The sequence below is a fragment of the Scheffersomyces amazonensis genome (genome assembly GCF_036850825.1).
Source record: "Scheffersomyces amazonensis strain UFMG-HMD-26.3 chromosome Unknown RJT21scaffold_2, whole genome shotgun sequence".
NCBI classification, from domain to species: Eukaryota; Fungi; Ascomycota; class Pichiomycetes; order Serinales; family Debaryomycetaceae; genus Scheffersomyces; species Scheffersomyces amazonensis.
Window position 1 is genome coordinate 596,450 of NW_027042742.1, and position 19,116 is coordinate 615,565.

The following is a 19,116-nucleotide window of genomic DNA, read 5'->3' on the forward strand; positions in this document are numbered from 1 at the left end:
CATTTTAGATATGGGATTCATACAAATAATCGCATACCCATTCTCTTGTATGATATATTTACATATTTATGAATAGCTTTTCAAGTATGAAACCTAATTAGTCCTCCCCGCAAAATGTGTAAGATGCGGCGGAAAACTAAACTTGGCAGGTTCCCTCGCTTATTTTTTATTGTTCGGCTCTTATAAGTGTTCTTGGGTAATTACTGATATCTTTGTACTTGTTGTATAAATCAATGAGCGATTTTGCAGCTTTACATGTGGCATTGCTATGTGTTTCACAAATTGTTGCTCATGCGGGTATAGTGGCAAATTTATCCACCATCAATAATATAGGGGAACTTATCAACTCCGGAACTAAGTATTCTCTCCTTAAAGAAGTTCTAATTATAAACCCACTAATCTTTATTCTGGTACACATAATTATGTTAAGCCGTCAGCTTGGTTATCGTCTTGGTCATAAGTCTGTACTTGTATCAGGATGATCTTTAATTGGTTGTTTAACTTTGGTTGCGTCATAATTTCAAAATCCTGAAACCAATCTATTATCTATTTTCATTCAGACATTCCTAGTTATTGGTTATTTCATGATTCTATCTAATTCTATGTGGATTTTAAAAGAAGTTTATCCAGAATATATGTTTATTTGTGGTCTAATGGGAATCAATGTACCTTTGGGTGTTTTAGTTGGAGTGGTTAGTGTATATCAACCACCTCGGAAGGATCTAATTTATTTGTTAGAAATTTATTTGGCTATTGATTTGTCCTTCATAGAAGTCAAGCAGATCAATACATGGATTATGGCTGGTTTTGAGATAATTTTATAATTCATATTGCAAATTTTTGTAGCATACATACTTTCGCATGAGCTCAAAACAGAAGCGCAAACATAGTCACCGATATTTGTCACAAGAACGGCTGAGTAAAACTCATGTCGTACCAATTCCTGCACTTAAGACCAGCCATATTACATGAAATCCGGTTAGATTTACTGTAAGAGGGTCAATTTGGTAAACCCCTGAAAATAATCAGACGCTGGGTCAGTTTAAAAATTAGGATCATTCCCCTTCGCGTTTATATATACGAATAAAAAATAAAAATAAAATTCTTCTTGGCGCAATTTTCTTACACTTTAGAAGATTAATTTCTCCTAAATAAACTGCAATGAACCAAACACAATTTGTGTAAGATATAATATATGTCACAAAGCCTTCGTTAAAGAGGATACATCTTTCTTCCTATAATTGAACAAGGCTTTCTGGAAGTTTGTTTTACTAAGTAACACATTTCGTGACAATAAGATACGAAGAGATGACACTCCCCTAATTGATAACAGACTTGTTGTTACATAACCCCTCCACATACTTCCAAATTCATCTGAATATTCCCAGATTTCTAAAAATATGAAAACGAGGCAGGAGGTCCATTGTTCCGAATTAAAGTTAGAAAAAGACCAAAGTTCGTAATTTACAGGACCTATGGGTAAAAATACGAAGTTCGCAAAAAGAATATTTTTCATTTTGCATTCACGAATCTTCGATTTATTCCATACTTTTTAATATAGGGTGCAATATTTTTATAGGCGAAGTTAGAGATAAGGGCTTATTGGAATGAATAATAATAATACGGCATATGAATATTGGGGCTTTGTAAATCATCCGCCTGAACTTTACAAAAAAATATAAGGAGCCGTATTGTATTGTCTTGAAAACCGAACCTTAAAATTTCCTTTTTCATAATTCTGAAGTGCTTATAGTTTTTATTGAAATAATGAATAGATACTTCGATAATCCCCGCTCAATTAACTGTTGAGACTGTTTTATGTATATAAAAACCTTCAAATATTTCCTTCATTTGAAATAGTAAGTTTTGAATACGATTTAATTTATCATTCAATTAGAATAATTAATTAGTTCTCTAGATTTCCATTCACTAATACAATGAAGTACAAAATTTTAGCTGTCACTTCTTTATTCATCTCGTTAGGTTACTCAAATTCTGCTAACAAAGTTATTGACGTCCTCTATAAAAGAGCGGTCAGTGGTTGTACCAATGGATGTTATCAAGCTGGTGTTTATCTTGAAAAACACTGCACCCAATATGCAAATACAGATGATCCTGGGTACCTTAATTGTATTTGTAACATAGATGACGATAGTTTCTGGAATGATTTTGCTGATTGTGAATTATGTGAAGAATCTGTTACAGATTATGGAGCAGCAAACTTACATTCTAATTATTGTGAAGCTGCATCGATTTATTCCGAATACTATACTGAAGGAGGTGGCGTATATAGTGTTCCTGGTAATGATTTGGGTACTTTAGCTTTTGCAGCTGAGACTGAGTCAGAAGCTGAAACTGTTGCTCAAACAGAGGGCGAAGAGACTACAAGTGAACAGGTTAGTGCTACCCAAACAACACAAGTAACCTCTTCTACTAATGGACAAACCACTGCAACTTCTAGTTCTTCTCATAGTTCTGAAAGCTCTGCAAGTGCTGCAGTCACTAGTTCTACTACCTCGCACTCTTCATCCAGTGAATCTGCAACTACAGCTACTAGTACCTCTAACTCTGCTAATATTGCAAACGTTGCATGTGTTGGAGCTCTGATTTATTTATTTTTGTTTTGGCTTTTGTAACTCTTGAGTTTGTAATTCAAAATATCAAAGTTTATAAGTATTTTGTGTTTAATATGTTTATTCTAATACATACACATGTGGTTAAGTCAACAATGAGGAAAGCACCATGTAGTTGGAGAAGGATGTTTTATGCAGTCTCGCACTGAGAGCTATGTTACATTTGCAACCATCCCAAAACGGAAAGTCAGTTACAAAGAAAACCAAAATCGCACAAAATCAGCAATTCCTTGAATGTAGTTGAATGTTGAATTCAAGAGGAGAGCTTATCGTTAAAATGAGTTTATTACAGAAACTGAGTAATGAGTGGAAGTGTAAACATCAGCCCTTAGGGTAATAATATTAACCATCTCTCAGCTTTCAAAAAAAAATGAGAAGTGTTCATGGGAGTCCTTCAACTAAAGCTCAATGGCACTCCATTTACTATAAAAGAAGAATCGTAGTGTAACAACTACTAGAAGGGAAATTTGTAAATGAGGAAACCATCAATTCAATTGATAGCAATTATTCTTAATATTGAAACATGATGACCAGATCTTCTTACTACATTTGCACAAAACAGCCAGGGAAGAAGAGGATTTAAAGCAAATTTAGTAGATGTCCCTGATATATTCAAGAAGGGTCAGAATAAGGCAACATTATGATGGTGTTATAAGGATCACAAAGTGGAGCTTACCAATTCTGAATAGTAGCTTTATCTTTATACATAGAGTAACGGCTCAAGTAAATTGCATATTAGATTCAAGAACCAGTAAAATTCTCTACAACGTGAATACTATAAAACATCCTTTTATTGTTATATTAATATATACAGTTCGTTACTATTAATTTTTAGATTACATTTTACACTTCTTCTGACACTTCATCGTTTAACTTATCAATCTCATTCATCTCTTCATCAGTTAGTGTGACGTTACTGTTCTCATTATTAGTAGCAGTGCTTTCATGTACTTTTTGTTCGGAGTTGATAGTTATTGCTGGTACTTCAGCTACAGTGTTCTTGCCATTAGCCTTACTATTTCCATTACCATTACTATTGCCATTACGACTTTGAATGTCTATATTCTTTTCTCCTCTATCTGCATCTTCCTCGTCGTAGAATTCATTCTCAGGTTGAATGATTTTATTACGAGCCTGTTGAGATCCACCCTTCGTATCAATAGCTTCCAAGTCATTTTCTTCATCTTCTGCGAGTAGATCATCAAAATTCCATGATGCTGGTACTTCATTCATCTGTACTGATGGACTATGTTTTGTGTTATCTAAGTTAGATAATACATTAGTTAAAATTCTATCCAAATATTCTGGAGAATTGGCATTATTCATATTGGATGATCTAACATCTAATTCATATGTTGGAGCATAATATTCGTAATATCCATTATATGGTAATTCTTTTGGTAATATTACATTATTACATAATCCAGTTTCAAAAGCCCATGTACGTGCAACATTTCTAATGGTATATCCACCTCCACCTACAACCATCATTGGAAGGTTAAATGATCTAACAAATCTTACACAATTGGCATGGCCTCTCATTGATAAATTGAATGGACCCAATCTATCACCACTCAATGAATCACCCCCACATTGTAAAACTATGGCTGAAGGTTGATACCATTCTATAATTTTCAGAATTATTGGTTCAAAAATCGATCTATATGAGGCATCATCAATCCCATCTCTTAAAGGAACATTGACCGCATGGTATTTTCCTTTTCCTATACCGATATCATTTAAATTACCAGTACCAGGGAAGAATTCTCCAAATTTATGAAAGGAACATGTCATAACTCTATCAGTAGTATAGAAAGCTTCTTCTACACCATCACCATGATGAACATCAGTATCAATATAAAGAACTCTTGGATGTACTCTTAATAACTCAATTATGGCTAAAACTATATCATTCAAGTAACAGAATCCCGAAGCCTCGGATTTTTTAGCATGATGTAATCCACCAGCATAATTAATAGCTATATCACAAGTACCATTATTTATTCTGGCAGCACCTTCCATAGATCCACCACATGAAATATTACAAAATTCAGCTAAACCATCAAAAACTGGACAATCATCACCAACATTAAATATAATTTGTTCTCTCTCAAACATATGTAAATTATCAGGTGTCACTCGAGCTATAAAATCAATATATTCATCAGTATGAAATTGAGTTAATTCAAGTCTGGTGGCTGGTTGAGCACGATATATTTCCATCTTTTTATATAATTCATAATTCATAATCAAAGAATGTGTCATTCTTATACGATGAGGTTTCATACAATGACCAGTGCCATAGAAATAATTCCCAACATCTTGATCATAGAAATATGCCACCCGTCTCTTCTGAGTAGGATCAAGTTTGAATTCATCAAATGGTAGACGAACATACATTTTATCTTGACAATTCTACTTTTATATACTTTTTAATCTATTAATGTGTAAGTATAGTCCTTGGCGTATATGTATTCCAATGAATTCTCTTTCCTTTCAATTACTTTCACAATCGTCTAATAGTACAAAATCGGTTTAATTTTCTCTACCACTGTGTCTTACACACTGGCACTAATTCTGTAAAGAATAAATGGTCAAAATTAGTGCTTATTCATTCATATATCTCTTTGAAAAGTAAGCCAATGGATTTTGTTATGCTTCCGAAAAAAGAAAAGTTATCCCCGGCTATATGTAGGAAAGTCTTTGCAGCATAGTAAGCTGTGCCAAGTTTAAACAAGTATATCAGTTATCCATCAATTGAATTATGGATATAAAGCATTGTGGGCTTGTTTTTTGATGAGTACTGTAATTGAGATGCTCAATTGTCAAAGTTATTTAGAGACTTAATTTATATTGTTGGTATTATCTTAAAAATAGTTGCAAAAAATTACATCTATACACAAAAGCAAATCTTAACTTAGTATTATATTCAAAGTAACTAGTTAGCTAATCTACAAAAACATTGATTCTTAACAGTAATATATTCCAAACACAACCCCCAACTCCAAACTCCAAACTCCAAACTCCAAACTCCAAACTCCAAACTTCAAACTCCAAACTTCAAACTCCAAATTTACTCTCTGAATCATTAAAACTGTCTCCCTCCTATACATAATAATTTGAATTTATCAAACTACTTTGTTGAGCTTACCAGTTTTAACATCATAAATATAACCAGAAATTGGTACGTCTAATACTAATTCATTCTTCTTAAAGTACTCAACATCATCCTTAACACTTTGTTCTAAGTCTGAGAAAGGTAAGAAAGCAAAGTGATCAACATTATGTCCAGTCTCCTTCTTCACAATGTCTCTCAATTGACCATCATTAAATGTTAACATCCCACAATCTGTATGATGAACAATGACAAGTTCACGAGTTCCTAATAATCTTTGGGAAATAATTACACTTCTCAAAGCGTCAGTTGCTCTACCTCCTGCATTTCTAATTACATGTGCTTCACCCTCGGTTAATCCTAATATACCAGCAGGATCAACTCTGGCATCCATACAAATCACAACTGCAACTTGTTTTCCAGGTGGAAGAGGTAAGTGTCCTTTATCAAAATTTGCTGCGTATTTGACATTAGCTGCCTCAAATTCTTCTGCAACGGTCATATCTAGAGGAGTTTATTGTCTTTCAAAAAAACTGATATTTTTGTACTGTAATTCCTATTAATTACAATTGTTGTATTTATTTCTATAAACGGAGGAATTCAATTCATCCAGTATTTATACAAAAATTTCAAATGAATTAGGGGCCATGTAATAAATTATTATAAATTATTACCCCATAATTTTATCCCTATATGATCATACCACATGACTGAGCGCCATAGTTTTTTTCTTCATATATAAACTTATAAACCGTTATGAAACCGTTATATGTTTAAATAATTAGCCTTTAGTTTTGTATATTATGCACGAATGTCTCTAAATGTATCTGTGTTCATATGCAATCATTTTCCGGATATGAAATAAAATCCGTAAAGATTTTATTGATTCTTTTTGTTTAATCTACCTGATTCATTTAACTTATAAATACCTAATAAATATGCCATTCTAGTAACAACCAAATCAATAGCCATTCCAATAGAATCTTTAGCTAAATCAACTTTAGATCCATCAATTTCTTGCCAATTTACTGGTAATTCTTTCATAGTCATATGTTGAATTTCTCCTAACAACAAAACTTCCACATCAAAAATCCATCTTTCAGTATGCATATGAGGGAATATATTTTTAATTGATTCAAAATTAAACATTTTGAAACCACATTGAGTATCTTGAATGTCTCTAATTCCAAATATAAATACCAATGTATGTAATCCATACATGAGGAAATTTCTTATAAATGATCTCTTAACAACTGCATCTGTATTGACCATATGAGCTCTAGATCCAATAGCAACACCAGGTTCATTGGTTTTTAAATCATTCATGAATTCAATAAGTCTACTAATATCAGAAAATTTAGTGGCACCATCTGCATCCGCAAATAATCCAAATTTACCTCGGCTATGTAAAAGTCCATGAGTTACTGCACCACCTTTACCTCTATTTTGTTGTAATTTAATAACTCTTAATATATGAGGCGATAAGCCTAATTCAGTAGCTTTATTTAATGCATATTTGTCTGTTCCATCACTAGATCCATCATCTACTATTAAAATTTCGAATTTATTTTTATAGTTTGCTGTTAAAAATTCAACACTTTCATCTAACATCTTACCTAAACGTTTTGTTTCATTATAACATGGAATCACTATACTTAATAAAATCTCATATTCATTATGTTTAGTATCTGTTGAAGTTATTCTAGGTGGTAAATCATATAATTCATCACTATTATCATTGGTTATATATTTACTCTCTTGAGGGAATGGTAATCGAGGAGTATGAGAGAAAAATATAATGGTTGCATAAGCCGTTATAAATAACACAACTATAAATGCTCCTATATATATTAACATGACAATAAGCTTTCCTTCCCTTCTATATATATATATAAGAAACAACCAGTTGTCTAACTACAGCTCTAGCCTATTTATAAATTTTTGTTCGCGTTTGGTCAACAAACATTTTTCAAATTTTTCACAATTTGAACTCTACACGTTGGGGTAAAATATTACACTTTTATTAGTACAGTAAAAATAGTGTTAATGATAAGTTATATTACATATTTGATAGATTTCTTATGGTTGAGCTAATTTGGTAATCCTATTATTTAATACCCTAGCATTGTTTACAAAAATTTCTACCAATTCTTCTAGACGATAATTATCAGTACCTGCCACTATTTTATCTATTGCATTAAATACTTCCAATGTATCAATTTCTAACTCAACTTCATAATTAACATCATGATTAATTATGGTTTTACCATGTTTATTCTTAGCTTCTCGAGGTATTAAAACTCTAGTTAAATCAAATTGAGTTAAAGTTGGTGCATGAGTCCAAGTATTTCTTTTCTTTTCTCTTACCATAGATGGTTTATTTTTAGTCATAATTGGTTCCAAATTATTTTCTGCTACTGGAATTTCTAGTGATAATGATAATCTTAAATCATACATTGATGATGGAACATGAATAAATAAATCAGATACTCTTTGTTTTTCAATACCATTAAATCTAGGAGGTTTCAAACTATTATCTTTCGATATACGAACTCGCTTAATATGCTCTCCCCTACCTCCAACTTGATAAAATGTATCCGTTATATCTGATTCTAACATATTGAATTTTCTTCTTGACCTATGTGCATCTGGTGGTAAATTTCTTAATTCATCTTGATATCCTTTCTCTAATTCTTCAAAGAATTTCTTAATATCATTCCAAGCAATTTCTTCAACTTGCATATCAAAAAATGTATTTGAATGATCAGTAAATATACATTCTGTTACTACAGAAACATTTATTCTATTACCAGTACGTTTATCCATGATTTTCCCAAATTTTAATTCCAATTCCACATTCTTACGATTACTATCATTTATATTTGAAAAATTGGCATAAATCCATTCAGCCACTGTTCTAGTTAATGAAGATGGTGGTATAACTCCTGTGATACTTACTTGAAGATCTAAACTTCTTGTGGCAGTATAATCAAACACAGGTTTATCGGTGATCTGATATTTAATATTTCCATTCCCATTGACATTATTACTATTATTAAAATTATCAAAATTCTTTCTATTTGGTGGAATATACCTTTGAGCCCAAATTGGTGGAGTATCATATCGTTTAGGTTTTTGGCTCTTTTTAATTGCTACAAGTTTTGATAATTGATCCTTTACATCAACTGGAGATGGCTCTTTTTGTATTTCTTCTTTTATAATTTGTGGTGATGATTCGGGTTTAGCCTTAGGTGACTCGGACTCTTTAACTTCAGTTTCTTTGTCGGTGGTTATATCAACATCATCTTTATCATTTGTTATAATATTAGCTATGGAATTTCGTTTGCTAGCATATGGTGAATTATTTTGACTATTAACAACACTACTACTAGATGCGCTGGACTTTGAGCCATTTGAAGATTGTTGAACTATAGTAGGTTTTGGAAATTCATCCTTCAGAACATTCTGTTGAAATGACGGTGTGGGAGTTGGTTCATTTAATATATTTGTGATTGAGTGTCTTTCATGACTTGATAAATTTGTAGGAATTGATGAATTTCTCGATGGTAATGGCGGACGTTGCTGGTCTGTTTGGGCTTCTGACTCGTGATCACTCGGTGGTGTATCATTATTTAATATAGAACCCACATTCATTCTTTTTTAATTAAATACATTTATTATCAACTACTGATATATGACAATTGTAATCAATACTTATTATTATATGCTTAATTAATACTTGCTCAGTATGGACTTAGTTCCGGGACTATACTCCATAGTCAGCTCCTCCTAAAGATTTTTCGAACTACAGTATTCTACAAATTTTTCGGAGGGTGCGCACGACCTGTCGCGATTTCATACATAAAAGTTTTTTTTATATGTAGTTAAATAAATATTGACACTTTATATTGTTAGAACACTCACTTCACGGATTAATCTAATAACCTAAGTTCTTGTTTAATCTTTTAGCAACTCCGTCAATAAATTCTTCAGTGGTAACATAAGAAGATCTGTCGGTTTTACCTTGAGTCAAGGCTAAATCTTTAGTCATAATAAGATCTTTTGAAACAGTTTCAATGGTAGCTCTTTCTAATTCTTCAGCAAATTTAGCAACTTCTGGTGTTTCATCTAATTTACCTCTTTGAATTATACCTCTAGTCCAAGCAAAAATAGAAGCAATGGAGTTGGTTGAAGTTTCTTTACCTTGTTGATGTTGTCTGTAATGTCTTGTAACGGTACCATGAGCAGCTTCAGCTTCAAAAGCCTTTCCATCAGGAGTAACTAAAACTGATGTCATTAAACCTAAAGATCCAAAACCTTGAGCAACAATATCTGATTGAACATCACCATCATAATTCTTCATAGCAATGATATAACCACCAGTAGACTTTAACATTTGAGCAACCATATCATCAATTAATCTATGTTCATACCAAATTCCAGCTTCATCAAATAATGTCTTATACTTAGTAGCATATAAATCTTCAAAGATATCTTTGAATCTACCATCATATTTCTTTAAAATAGTATTTTTGGTAGAAGAAAATAAATTCAATTTACGTTCTAAGGCTAATGTGAATGAACTTTCAGCAAATGCAAGAATTGATTCATCAGTATTATACATAGATAAAGCAACCCCAGCATTTTCAAAATCATAAACTTTATAAGTTTGAGGTTCTGAACCATCAGCAGGCTTAAATACTAATGATAATTCTCCAGCTCCTGGAACAATAATATCAGTAGCCTTATATTGATCACCAAAAGCATGTCTACCAATAATAATAGGTTTGTTCCAAGTTGGAACAATTCTTGGAATGTTTTCAATAACAATTGGTTCTCTGAAAACAGTACCACCTAAAATATTTCTGATAGTACCATTTGGAGATAACCACATTTTTTTCAAGTTAAATTCCTTGACTCTGGCTTCATCTGGGGTAATAGTAGCACATTTAACACCGACTTGATATTTTAAAACGGCATTTGCAGCATCGGTGGTAACTTTATCATCAGTTTGATCTCTGTATTCAATACCTAAATCATAATATTTCAAATCAATATCCAAATATGGTAAAATTAATTTATCCTTAATGAATTGCCAAATAATTCTAGTTTGTTCATCCCCATCCATTTCAACAATGGGGTTCTTAACCTTAATTTTCTTAATTTCAGCCATATTTGCAATAAATTCTACTATACCAACTTCTGATTATCAAAAGCAATTCAGAGATCAAAAATTGAAATATTTCACACTAATATTGGAAAATTCGTAACTATTTATACTTACGGTAAAGAGCCAATAATAACCCCACCAAATCAATTTTTGGGTGTAAGGTTTCGGAGGTGCGAATTTTTTATGGTTCCAAAAACCTCCGGGTTGATAATTTTTCCCAAAACTGGATATGTATAGTTTAAAACGGGTATATTACGTGATATCGTTCCGAAGTGAGGTAGTTCATTTGTAAGCTGATATTTCGTACTTCATCTATCGCGATTATAATACTACTATTAAACGAATTTTTATCCCGATATAGGCACAGAATATCTATTTAAATATATTTTCAAAATTTTGCACTTAATAGTTTAAGTTAACTTTTCAGACTCAATCATAGATTTCATTTATTTTGATTATGGAAATGTATTCTTTTAGTCCGAATACCACTTAACTTAAATAGTAACGGATAAAGTAAGTGTCAAACTATAACAATGTATAGCTTATGGTTTGAAATGCGCTTTGTTTCATTAGCACATGACAATCACTTATAATATTTTTTGAGTGTTTTTCCTTCGACGATCGATTTAGTTATCTTATTATCATTTCGGATTATCTGTCAATATGTATACTCCGGTCGGAGTCCATGTTCAACCAATCATTATGGTTAGAATTTAATATAGCCTAAAATTGACATTCGTAAATTGGTTGTCTCGTTAGCTACCCCAGATTTTACAGCCTATCCTGGGCTTATTTTTTCCTTCGGCTGGCTTCCTTCTGCCCCACATGTAACTTTTTTATTTCCTTCAATTCCCGACCGGAGGATATATCCGATCACGTGCAACTCTCTCATAAAGAAATTTGCAACTAAAACTTTAACCAATTTCCGACATAAACCATTACGATTGCAAATATATATATTGTTCTACAATATAATTTCCTTTTTAGAATAAATATTTTAACATTTGTTATCGAATTTTAACCCTTTTAAGCACAATTTTGTCTTCGTCAATAATCAGTATCACTACCGAATGGTAATCTCCTGCATGCAGTCGTTGATTGCATCATAGATCAAAACAAAATTTAAGGTCGTATTTCTTGGTATTTATAGTAAGATTTATATTACAATCCCGTACCGATTAAGTGACATAAGTAAATTGTTGACTCCGTTAACTGTATATCGTATGCTTTATTTGTTTAATATTTTTCTTATTAATTTTGCATTTTGAATTTCATAGTATCAATCCATTGCAGATCTAAACTCCATGAGTAAAGGGTCACCATTTGCTAAACCAGCCGACCCTCAATCTCAGCTGGATCTGCCAAGCATCCTTTCAAATTCTAATAATGCTCATCGGCATCCCATTCCGTCATTAAATCTTGAGAGTTCTCATAATATTCCAAGACACCATGCTCGATCTTCTTCGAATATTCCATCAATAACAGCTCCAACAGTCAAGACAGTCCCAAGTACACCATTGGTTCAAGCTCATCCGTCAGATCCATCCATGACCCTTCATAAAATCAAATCTCTTGGAAAAATCGATATTAGATCTCCTATACTTGCACGTCTGACATCGACTTATTTATCACCGGTTCCACATAATAATAGTCTTATTGTTTTAGATCATACTCAAAGTAATATAAATGAAGAAATTTCTTTACATTCTTCAAGAACAAATGGCACAATGTCATCTAGATTATTAAGTATCGGTCCAAATGTAATCTATTTATTAAGAGATTACTATAATGATTTTACAACAATTGATTGGGCAAGGGCATTTATTATTACTAATAAATTTAATTTTGAATTACAACATAATCAATGGTTTCTGGAAACTAAAGATAAAATTATTAATTTACCATTTTATTATAAAGCATATTTCACATTAGGTAAATGGGTTCTAATTGTAATTATTGGTTTTATCTTCTCGTTAATTGCATATACAATCGATAAGATTGAAATTCTTTTGGTTGGTTTTAAACATGGTTATTGTAAATCTAATTGGTTTGCAAGTCAAGTATCATGTTGTGTGGGGAAGCCATTATCAAGAAATGTCTTTAAATCAGGTTATGTTTTTAAAACAAATCAAGATCAATGTGAAGATTGGCTCTCATGGTCAGCTTTCTTTCAAGATATACCATTCTACAGTAAATTAAGATTTGATTTTTGGATATATGTAATATTAACTATTTTACTTGCACATTTGGCTTGTGTAATTACTTTAACTACTAAAATAGTAGGTGGAACTGCTATTTCTTCGAATGAAGATAATGATGAGGATGGAGATGATAAACCTTCTTCAACATCACAAATTGGTCCTCGAGTAATGTATACAGCTTACGGTTCTGGTGTTCCAGAAGTTAAGACTATTTTATCTGGGTTTGTTATAAGACGATTTTTAGGAACTTATACATTAATCACAAAAACAATCACTTTGATCCTTGCAATAGCTTCTGGAATGGCATTAGGTAAAGAAGGACCATATGTTCATTTAGCAACTGCAGTAGGAAATATAGCTACTAGATTCTTCCCCTTTATTAATAATAATGAACTTTTAAAGAAACAAATTCTTTCTGCTAGTGCTTCTGCTGGAGTAGCTCTTGCATTTGGATCACCATTAGGTGGTGTATTATTCATTTTGGAAGAAATTAATCATTATCTTCCTTCTCATCAATTATTTCAAATATTCTTTTGCGCAATAATTTCAACTTTATTTTTGAAATTTCTTAATCCATATGGGACAGGAAAGACAGTATTGTTTGAATTACAATATACTTCTGATTGGAATCCTATAGAGTTGTTGTTTTTCATTGGATTAGGAATGGCAGGTGGTATTTTTGGCGCATTGTTTGTAAAGTTTGTGGGATGGTGGCCAACCAAATTTAGACAATTGAAGTATATTAAAAATCATCCATTAGTGGAAGTATTTTGTATCTCCTTATTAACAGGATTAGTTACTTTTTGGAATAGATATACAAAACAAGCTTCATCAGAGTTGGTATTAGACTTGGCCACATCATGTGCCTCGGAATTAGATACGACTTTATGTCCTACAACGCATCCTCAATATTTAAAGGAATTACAATCCTTAATTTTTGCATTCATTGTCAAAGTTATTTTGACATTTGTAACATTCGGTTTGAAATTACCATGTGGTATATATGTACCTTCAATGGTGGCAGGTGCTTTATATGGAAGAGTGTTTGCTCTCTTTATTCAGTATTTGAACTTCAAATATAATTTAAGTATAACTGACTTGTCAGAATCTAATGCAGGATCTATTATGAAGTATATTTGCTCACCTGAAAAGGATCGGTGTGTGGATGCTGGGATTTATTCTATGATAAGTGCAGGAGCATTTATGGCTGGAGTAACAAGAATGAATATTACTTTAGTTACTATTCTTTTTGAATTGACAAGTTCTTATACATATGTCCTCCCAATTTCAATTGCAATAGCAGTTGCTAATTGGAGTGGTGGATTATTCGAGAAACATTCATTATATGAAGCATTATTGATTAAGAATGATTATCCCTTCATGTCATCAGAAAATGAAGCTATTGATCCATTTGTTACTGCTGGTGATTTAGTTAATGTTCTGGAAACTTTTAACGAAGAAGTAACTAACTCTTCTAAGCAACCAAAACACTTAAGTATAGTTCAAGATTTGGTGGCTGAAGAAGATAATGATAAGTTGTATATCGATATTTCCGACTCCCCTTACGTTGCAACCGCGATTTTAGAATCCAAACTAAAATTGTTAGCCGATAAATCATTATTGGATGGATGCTTACCTCTAATTAGAGATAAAGTTTGTGTTGGATTAATATACTTTTCCGAGCTAGAATTATGTTTGGATAGAGTACAAGAATTTGCTTGTAAGTACAATATTATTGACGAAATCTATTGTAAAGTAGCATCAGAACTGGGTTATACCAAGTCATACCAGAAAGAAGCCATTGAATTCCATGAAAGACACAATTCAGATATTTTGAATCATATGTCTGCTAGTTTGAATGAAATTGATTACTTCAATTATAGATCGATAAATGAAATTCCAACTGGGGACATTGCAGAATTGTTTATAGAACTCATCAATTTCATCAAATTTATAGATTTTTCTCCTATTTTTATACATCATGATAGTGTGTTAAGTTTTGCACATTTGATTTTTGATAGGATTGGTACTAGAGTCATTGTTTTATTAAAGGGAGGAAACTATTATGGAGTGCTACATAAAAAGGTACTTATAGATTATTGTCGACGTGAAGAGAAGATTTAGATTCTTCTTTCCATTGGAGTACGGACCTAAGTTTCGTATAACAATATGTATCAGATAGAAGCTTTTGGAAAAGAATTAAATTTTGTTGTCCAGACTTGAGATTGGGGAACGGTTGTTCCCAGTCGGTATGTTTGACACTAATTAATTCATATCTCTCCTGTGAAAAGGATTCTTCTGATTTTTGTTTATATTCTTTACTTGATGTTATTAAATGAAAATGAAAATAAGACTGGCATAGACCCATTAATATGAATCTGTATTGATTATTTTGCCACAAGTCAATCAGTAGCAAAGCGTGATGATGAATTCTTAAAATGTAATCATTCTCTCTTGGGTTATTCATAAAGAAAGATGTTAACCCGTCTAACAATTTCTTAACCAAGTCATTCGTTTTATCTAACACATAATTTGTTATAAGATGAAGCTCTTTTGTCCTATCCAATAATTTCTCAAGTAAGTAGTCTTCTTGACCATGTAATATCTGATAACACTGAACTCTTAATTCATCAATAGATACTAATGTGTTGCAATTTTCTATTGAATTAGTTAGAAGTGATACTAACACCTCTCTATTGGTTTCAAACAAGCTATTTAAACTATTGTAAAATGGAATCACTTCAAAATATTCCGCATTTCCCTTCAATCCTAATATATATGACCAAATAGATTCTATGGAGATAATTCTAAGAAAGTATTTCTTCAGGTTCTCAAACGATGCTAATTGAACTAGAGACCGAAATAAAATCAGGGGTGTTAAAGGAACTCTAGAATCATTTTGAGCGTCTATAGTAGTCTTTATCCACAAAACAAATCTTTGCAACAATTCATCCAGCAAGCCATAAGGTGAAGTAGTTAATATAAAATAGAAATTAGAAACCGACTTTAAAAATTGGTTAATCTTTTTAGTTTGTGTGAGATGCCTCCTAGGTATTCTTAATAAATCATTGAATAACGCTTCTGAATTCTTTAGAAACCACTGCTCAACTAAACGGTCTTTCCTGTAAATGGCAATTAATTTCTCAAGAATATACAAAATATCATATTTTTCTAAGTTATAAAGGTAAGAGAATACCAAGTTATATATAGGGACTGTTGAATATTTTATTATAACAGAAGCACTATCTTGCAGGTTTGTTTCAAATTGACCACTTTCTAATATTCCATGAAATGATTTATTTAACCAAAATGAGATTAGCAATGGGAATTTATCTGCAGCATTTAGAAAATTATCTAAAAATAACCTTATGTTTATATAAAGTTTTCTCAAAATCAAGATATCAAAATGGGAAATGTAAAAGCATAGTCTATAACAACACGTTGATATATGTTGTAAGAAATCGGGAGAGAAATCTATAATTTTCCGAGTTGCAAGGAATTTCACTAAAATTTTATATAAAAATAATTGATCATTGAAAACAACTCTAAAGGAAGCATTTCCACAATTTATTTGAGAAAGATTTTCATAGAATTTACAATAAATTGCCTCTATAATAATTTTATCATCTTCTCTTTTAGTGAACTCCCTTTTAATTTCACTTAATACTGTAACTAATTTATCAACCTTTTGGTCTATAATGAACTGATCCTCGTGAATTATTTTGAATGAATCATTTAAATAATGACATTTCTGAAACAGATTAAAATGTTTAGATTAGTATGGAAATTACACTATGTATAAAATAATCATCTAAAACATACCATAGCCAATATGCTTGTTATGAGATCGTTGCATCTTATAAATCGAGGATGGAAATTAATATTTGGCACAACCAACTGAGACGAATAAGATAAATTATTCAGGATTCTTGCAGCTGACGTAACATTGGTAGAGGTATTTTCAGATTTAAAGGACAGAGACAGTTCCATTTATGTTTCAACCCAGCCTATTCCCAAACAGCAAACTTTTAATGCTAGTACTTATAAAACAACTTTGTAGCAGAATTCTTTTTGTGTACCACCAATTTGAAACACTCGCAACAAAAATTTGCAACCAATTTGAGAGGTAATTTTGGCTTCCTGTATATAGATCAAGGATTGAAACACTATTAGGCGGATTAAGGATGTGGCAAGGTTAACACACAACGTATAAAATACCACCTGTAGAAGGATAATTTGATTATAGGCAATTTGAAAAGTGTACTAAGACTTAGAAGTAAATTATTTTCAAATCATCTTTGCCATGTTACCAAATAAGTATACATACAATAAGTATGGAACAAGAAGTAATCAAACTGATAGGGTCACCAAAAGGAGTATGAGTGACTCAAAAATAGGAAGTTCTGTGTCTTATTCATCTACTGATTTACGCTCTGGGCCTTCTTCATCTTCTTCTAATACTTCAATATCCTCTAATTCAGTTAACGATACGGGTAAAAGTAAGACTCAAGAAGTGAATGAGATGGATTTTTGTAATCATGTGTTACATAATGATGCACGAGTAAGAAATGATTCATCTATCAAATACATCAGAAATGTAAATAATCCCTTTGAAGGTTATCCAAAGCTAAGTAAACTTCATCAATTGAAACGAAGTCAAATGATCAAACATGCAGTTAAACCATATGGAGTAAGGATCCCCACTGAGAAAATCATTCCTACCTTATACCATTGGATTGAAGTCTATGGAATTAAGTTTGATGTAATTATGATTGGAGCTTTGGTAGAGAATCAATTTATCTTACCTATATTGAATAATATTCCCTTCCATAAGTTATGTTCCAAGCCTGGATTCTTATTTATTTGGGCAACAACTCAAAAGATTCAAGAATTGACTAACTTATTGAATAATGATAATTTCAATAAAAAGTTTAGAAGATCTGAAGAGTTAATTTTCTTACCAATTGATAAGGATTCGCCCTATTTTCCAGGAGAAAGTGTTGATGAATCAATTCTTTTGTTTGAAAGACAACAATGGCATTGTTGGATGTGTATTACTGGTACAGTTAGAAGAGCCACAGATAATCATTTAATTCACTGCAATGTCGATACGGATTTACAAATTGAATCAACTACCACTAATGGAAAGAAGAATGCTGTACCCGATGCTTTATATAGAGTTGCAGAAAATTTCTCAAATTCGAATAGAAGATTACATATTATTCCATCTAAGACAGGATATGACACTCCTGTGAAATTGAGACCAGGATGGATTATAATGAGTCCTGATGTTATGATTAATAATTTTAATCCAAAGCAATACAAAGAAGAGTTATATTCTAAGTCTTTTGTTCATTACAAGGCTTCATCTTCTGGAAATTCAATGAATTCTACACAAGGAAATGGTAATGTTTATAGTAATGCTCACTTCTTAGTTCCTCAAACTGAAGAAATTGAAGAGCTCAGACCTAAAAGTCCAGTTATTGCATCAAAGAATGGCTAATTTACTATTATAGAGAAATATATAAATATACAGAAGTGGCAATCCATAATTATTGACATGTAGAATTTCTCAATTACTTATAATCAAGTCATAAAAGATTGATATAGCAAGAAAACAATACAAAAGATTTAATTATCCTGTAGAAGAGTAATTGTTAGTATAATTTCTTAATAAATAAGAGGTAAGCATATGAAACAATTTTCAATACGTTTGTGATTAAATGTTAAATCAGATAAATTGATGAATGTTGGAAAAGGTAGTTTATCAGCATCGCTAGAAGCTCTGAGTGAGCTGAGTAAAGGTTATCATCATAACAATCAAAATCACAAACGTAATGAATATAGCATTCAACAGCAAGTTGATATATTGCACATACTCATTATAACAGAGGTTTGAAATTAATAATTCATTGGTTGTATTTATTAGTGAAGTATTTGTTAGAATATTTTAAAAAATTTTCATTTCTCTTATAAATTTTTGTTAGATGCGCCGGG

At 31.6% G+C, this 19,116-nt stretch overlaps 8 protein-coding genes across 8 annotated transcripts; 3 read left to right on the forward strand and 5 right to left on the reverse strand. All coding sequences in view use genetic code 12, as the record gives it.

The window, feature by feature from the left end:
• Positions 1–1,937: 1,937 nt before the first annotated feature.
• RJT21DRAFT_1878 (uncharacterized protein) lies at positions 1,938–2,636 on the forward strand (the record flags this gene model as incomplete). Its single annotated transcript, XM_064883632.1, has 1 exon — positions 1,938–2,636. The coding sequence occupies one exon, from the start codon at positions 1,938–1,940 to the stop codon at positions 2,634–2,636; it is 699 nt and encodes a 232-aa protein (XP_064739229.1).
• Positions 2,637–3,408: 772 nt separating this feature from the next.
• Positions 3,409–4,728, reverse strand: RPD3 (Rpd3p). The gene has a single exon (XM_064881065.1). It carries the CDS (start codon positions 4,653–4,655, stop codon positions 3,477–3,479), a length of 1,179 nt encoding a protein of 392 aa, XP_064739230.1. The 5' UTR covers positions 4,656–4,728; the 3' UTR covers positions 3,409–3,476.
• An 898-nt stretch (positions 4,729–5,626) lies between these two features.
• RJT21DRAFT_125034 (uncharacterized protein) lies at positions 5,627–6,359 on the reverse strand. Its single transcript, XM_064882808.1, has one exon. It carries the CDS (start codon positions 6,248–6,250, stop codon positions 5,762–5,764), a length of 489 nt encoding a protein of 162 aa, XP_064739231.1. The 5' UTR covers positions 6,251–6,359; the 3' UTR covers positions 5,627–5,761.
• On the reverse strand, positions 6,360–7,645 carry ALG5 (dolichyl-phosphate beta-glucosyltransferase). Its single transcript, XM_064881066.1, has one exon. It carries the CDS (start codon positions 7,603–7,605, stop codon positions 6,628–6,630), a length of 978 nt encoding a protein of 325 aa, XP_064739232.1. The 5' UTR covers positions 7,606–7,645; the 3' UTR covers positions 6,360–6,627.
• On the reverse strand, positions 7,646–9,505 carry CET1 (polynucleotide 5'-phosphatase). The gene has a single exon (XM_064881067.1). The coding sequence runs from the start codon at positions 9,400–9,402 to the stop codon at positions 7,828–7,830; it is 1,575 nt and encodes a 524-aa protein (XP_064739233.1). The 5' UTR covers positions 9,403–9,505; the 3' UTR covers positions 7,646–7,827.
• A 96-nt stretch (positions 9,506–9,601) lies between these two features.
• IDP2 (isocitrate dehydrogenase (NADP(+))) lies at positions 9,602–11,213 on the reverse strand. Its single transcript, XM_064885672.1, has one exon. It carries the CDS (start codon positions 10,919–10,921, stop codon positions 9,686–9,688), a length of 1,236 nt encoding a protein of 411 aa, XP_064739234.1. The 5' UTR covers positions 10,922–11,213; the 3' UTR covers positions 9,602–9,685.
• An 877-nt stretch (positions 11,214–12,090) lies between these two features.
• On the forward strand, positions 12,091–15,739 carry GEF2 (Gef2p). The gene has a single exon (XM_064881068.1). The coding sequence runs from the start codon at positions 12,223–12,225 to the stop codon at positions 15,241–15,243; it is 3,021 nt and encodes a 1,006-aa protein (XP_064739235.1). The 5' UTR covers positions 12,091–12,222; the 3' UTR covers positions 15,244–15,739.
• Positions 15,740–17,422: 1,683 nt separating this feature from the next.
• On the forward strand, positions 17,423–18,622 carry KAR4 (Kar4p; the record flags this gene model as incomplete). The annotated part of the gene is made up of 1 exon (XM_064880084.1): positions 17,423–18,622. The coding sequence occupies one exon, from the start codon at positions 17,423–17,425 to the stop codon at positions 18,620–18,622; it is 1,200 nt and encodes a 399-aa protein (XP_064739236.1).
• Between the last annotated feature and the right edge of the window lie 494 nt (positions 18,623–19,116).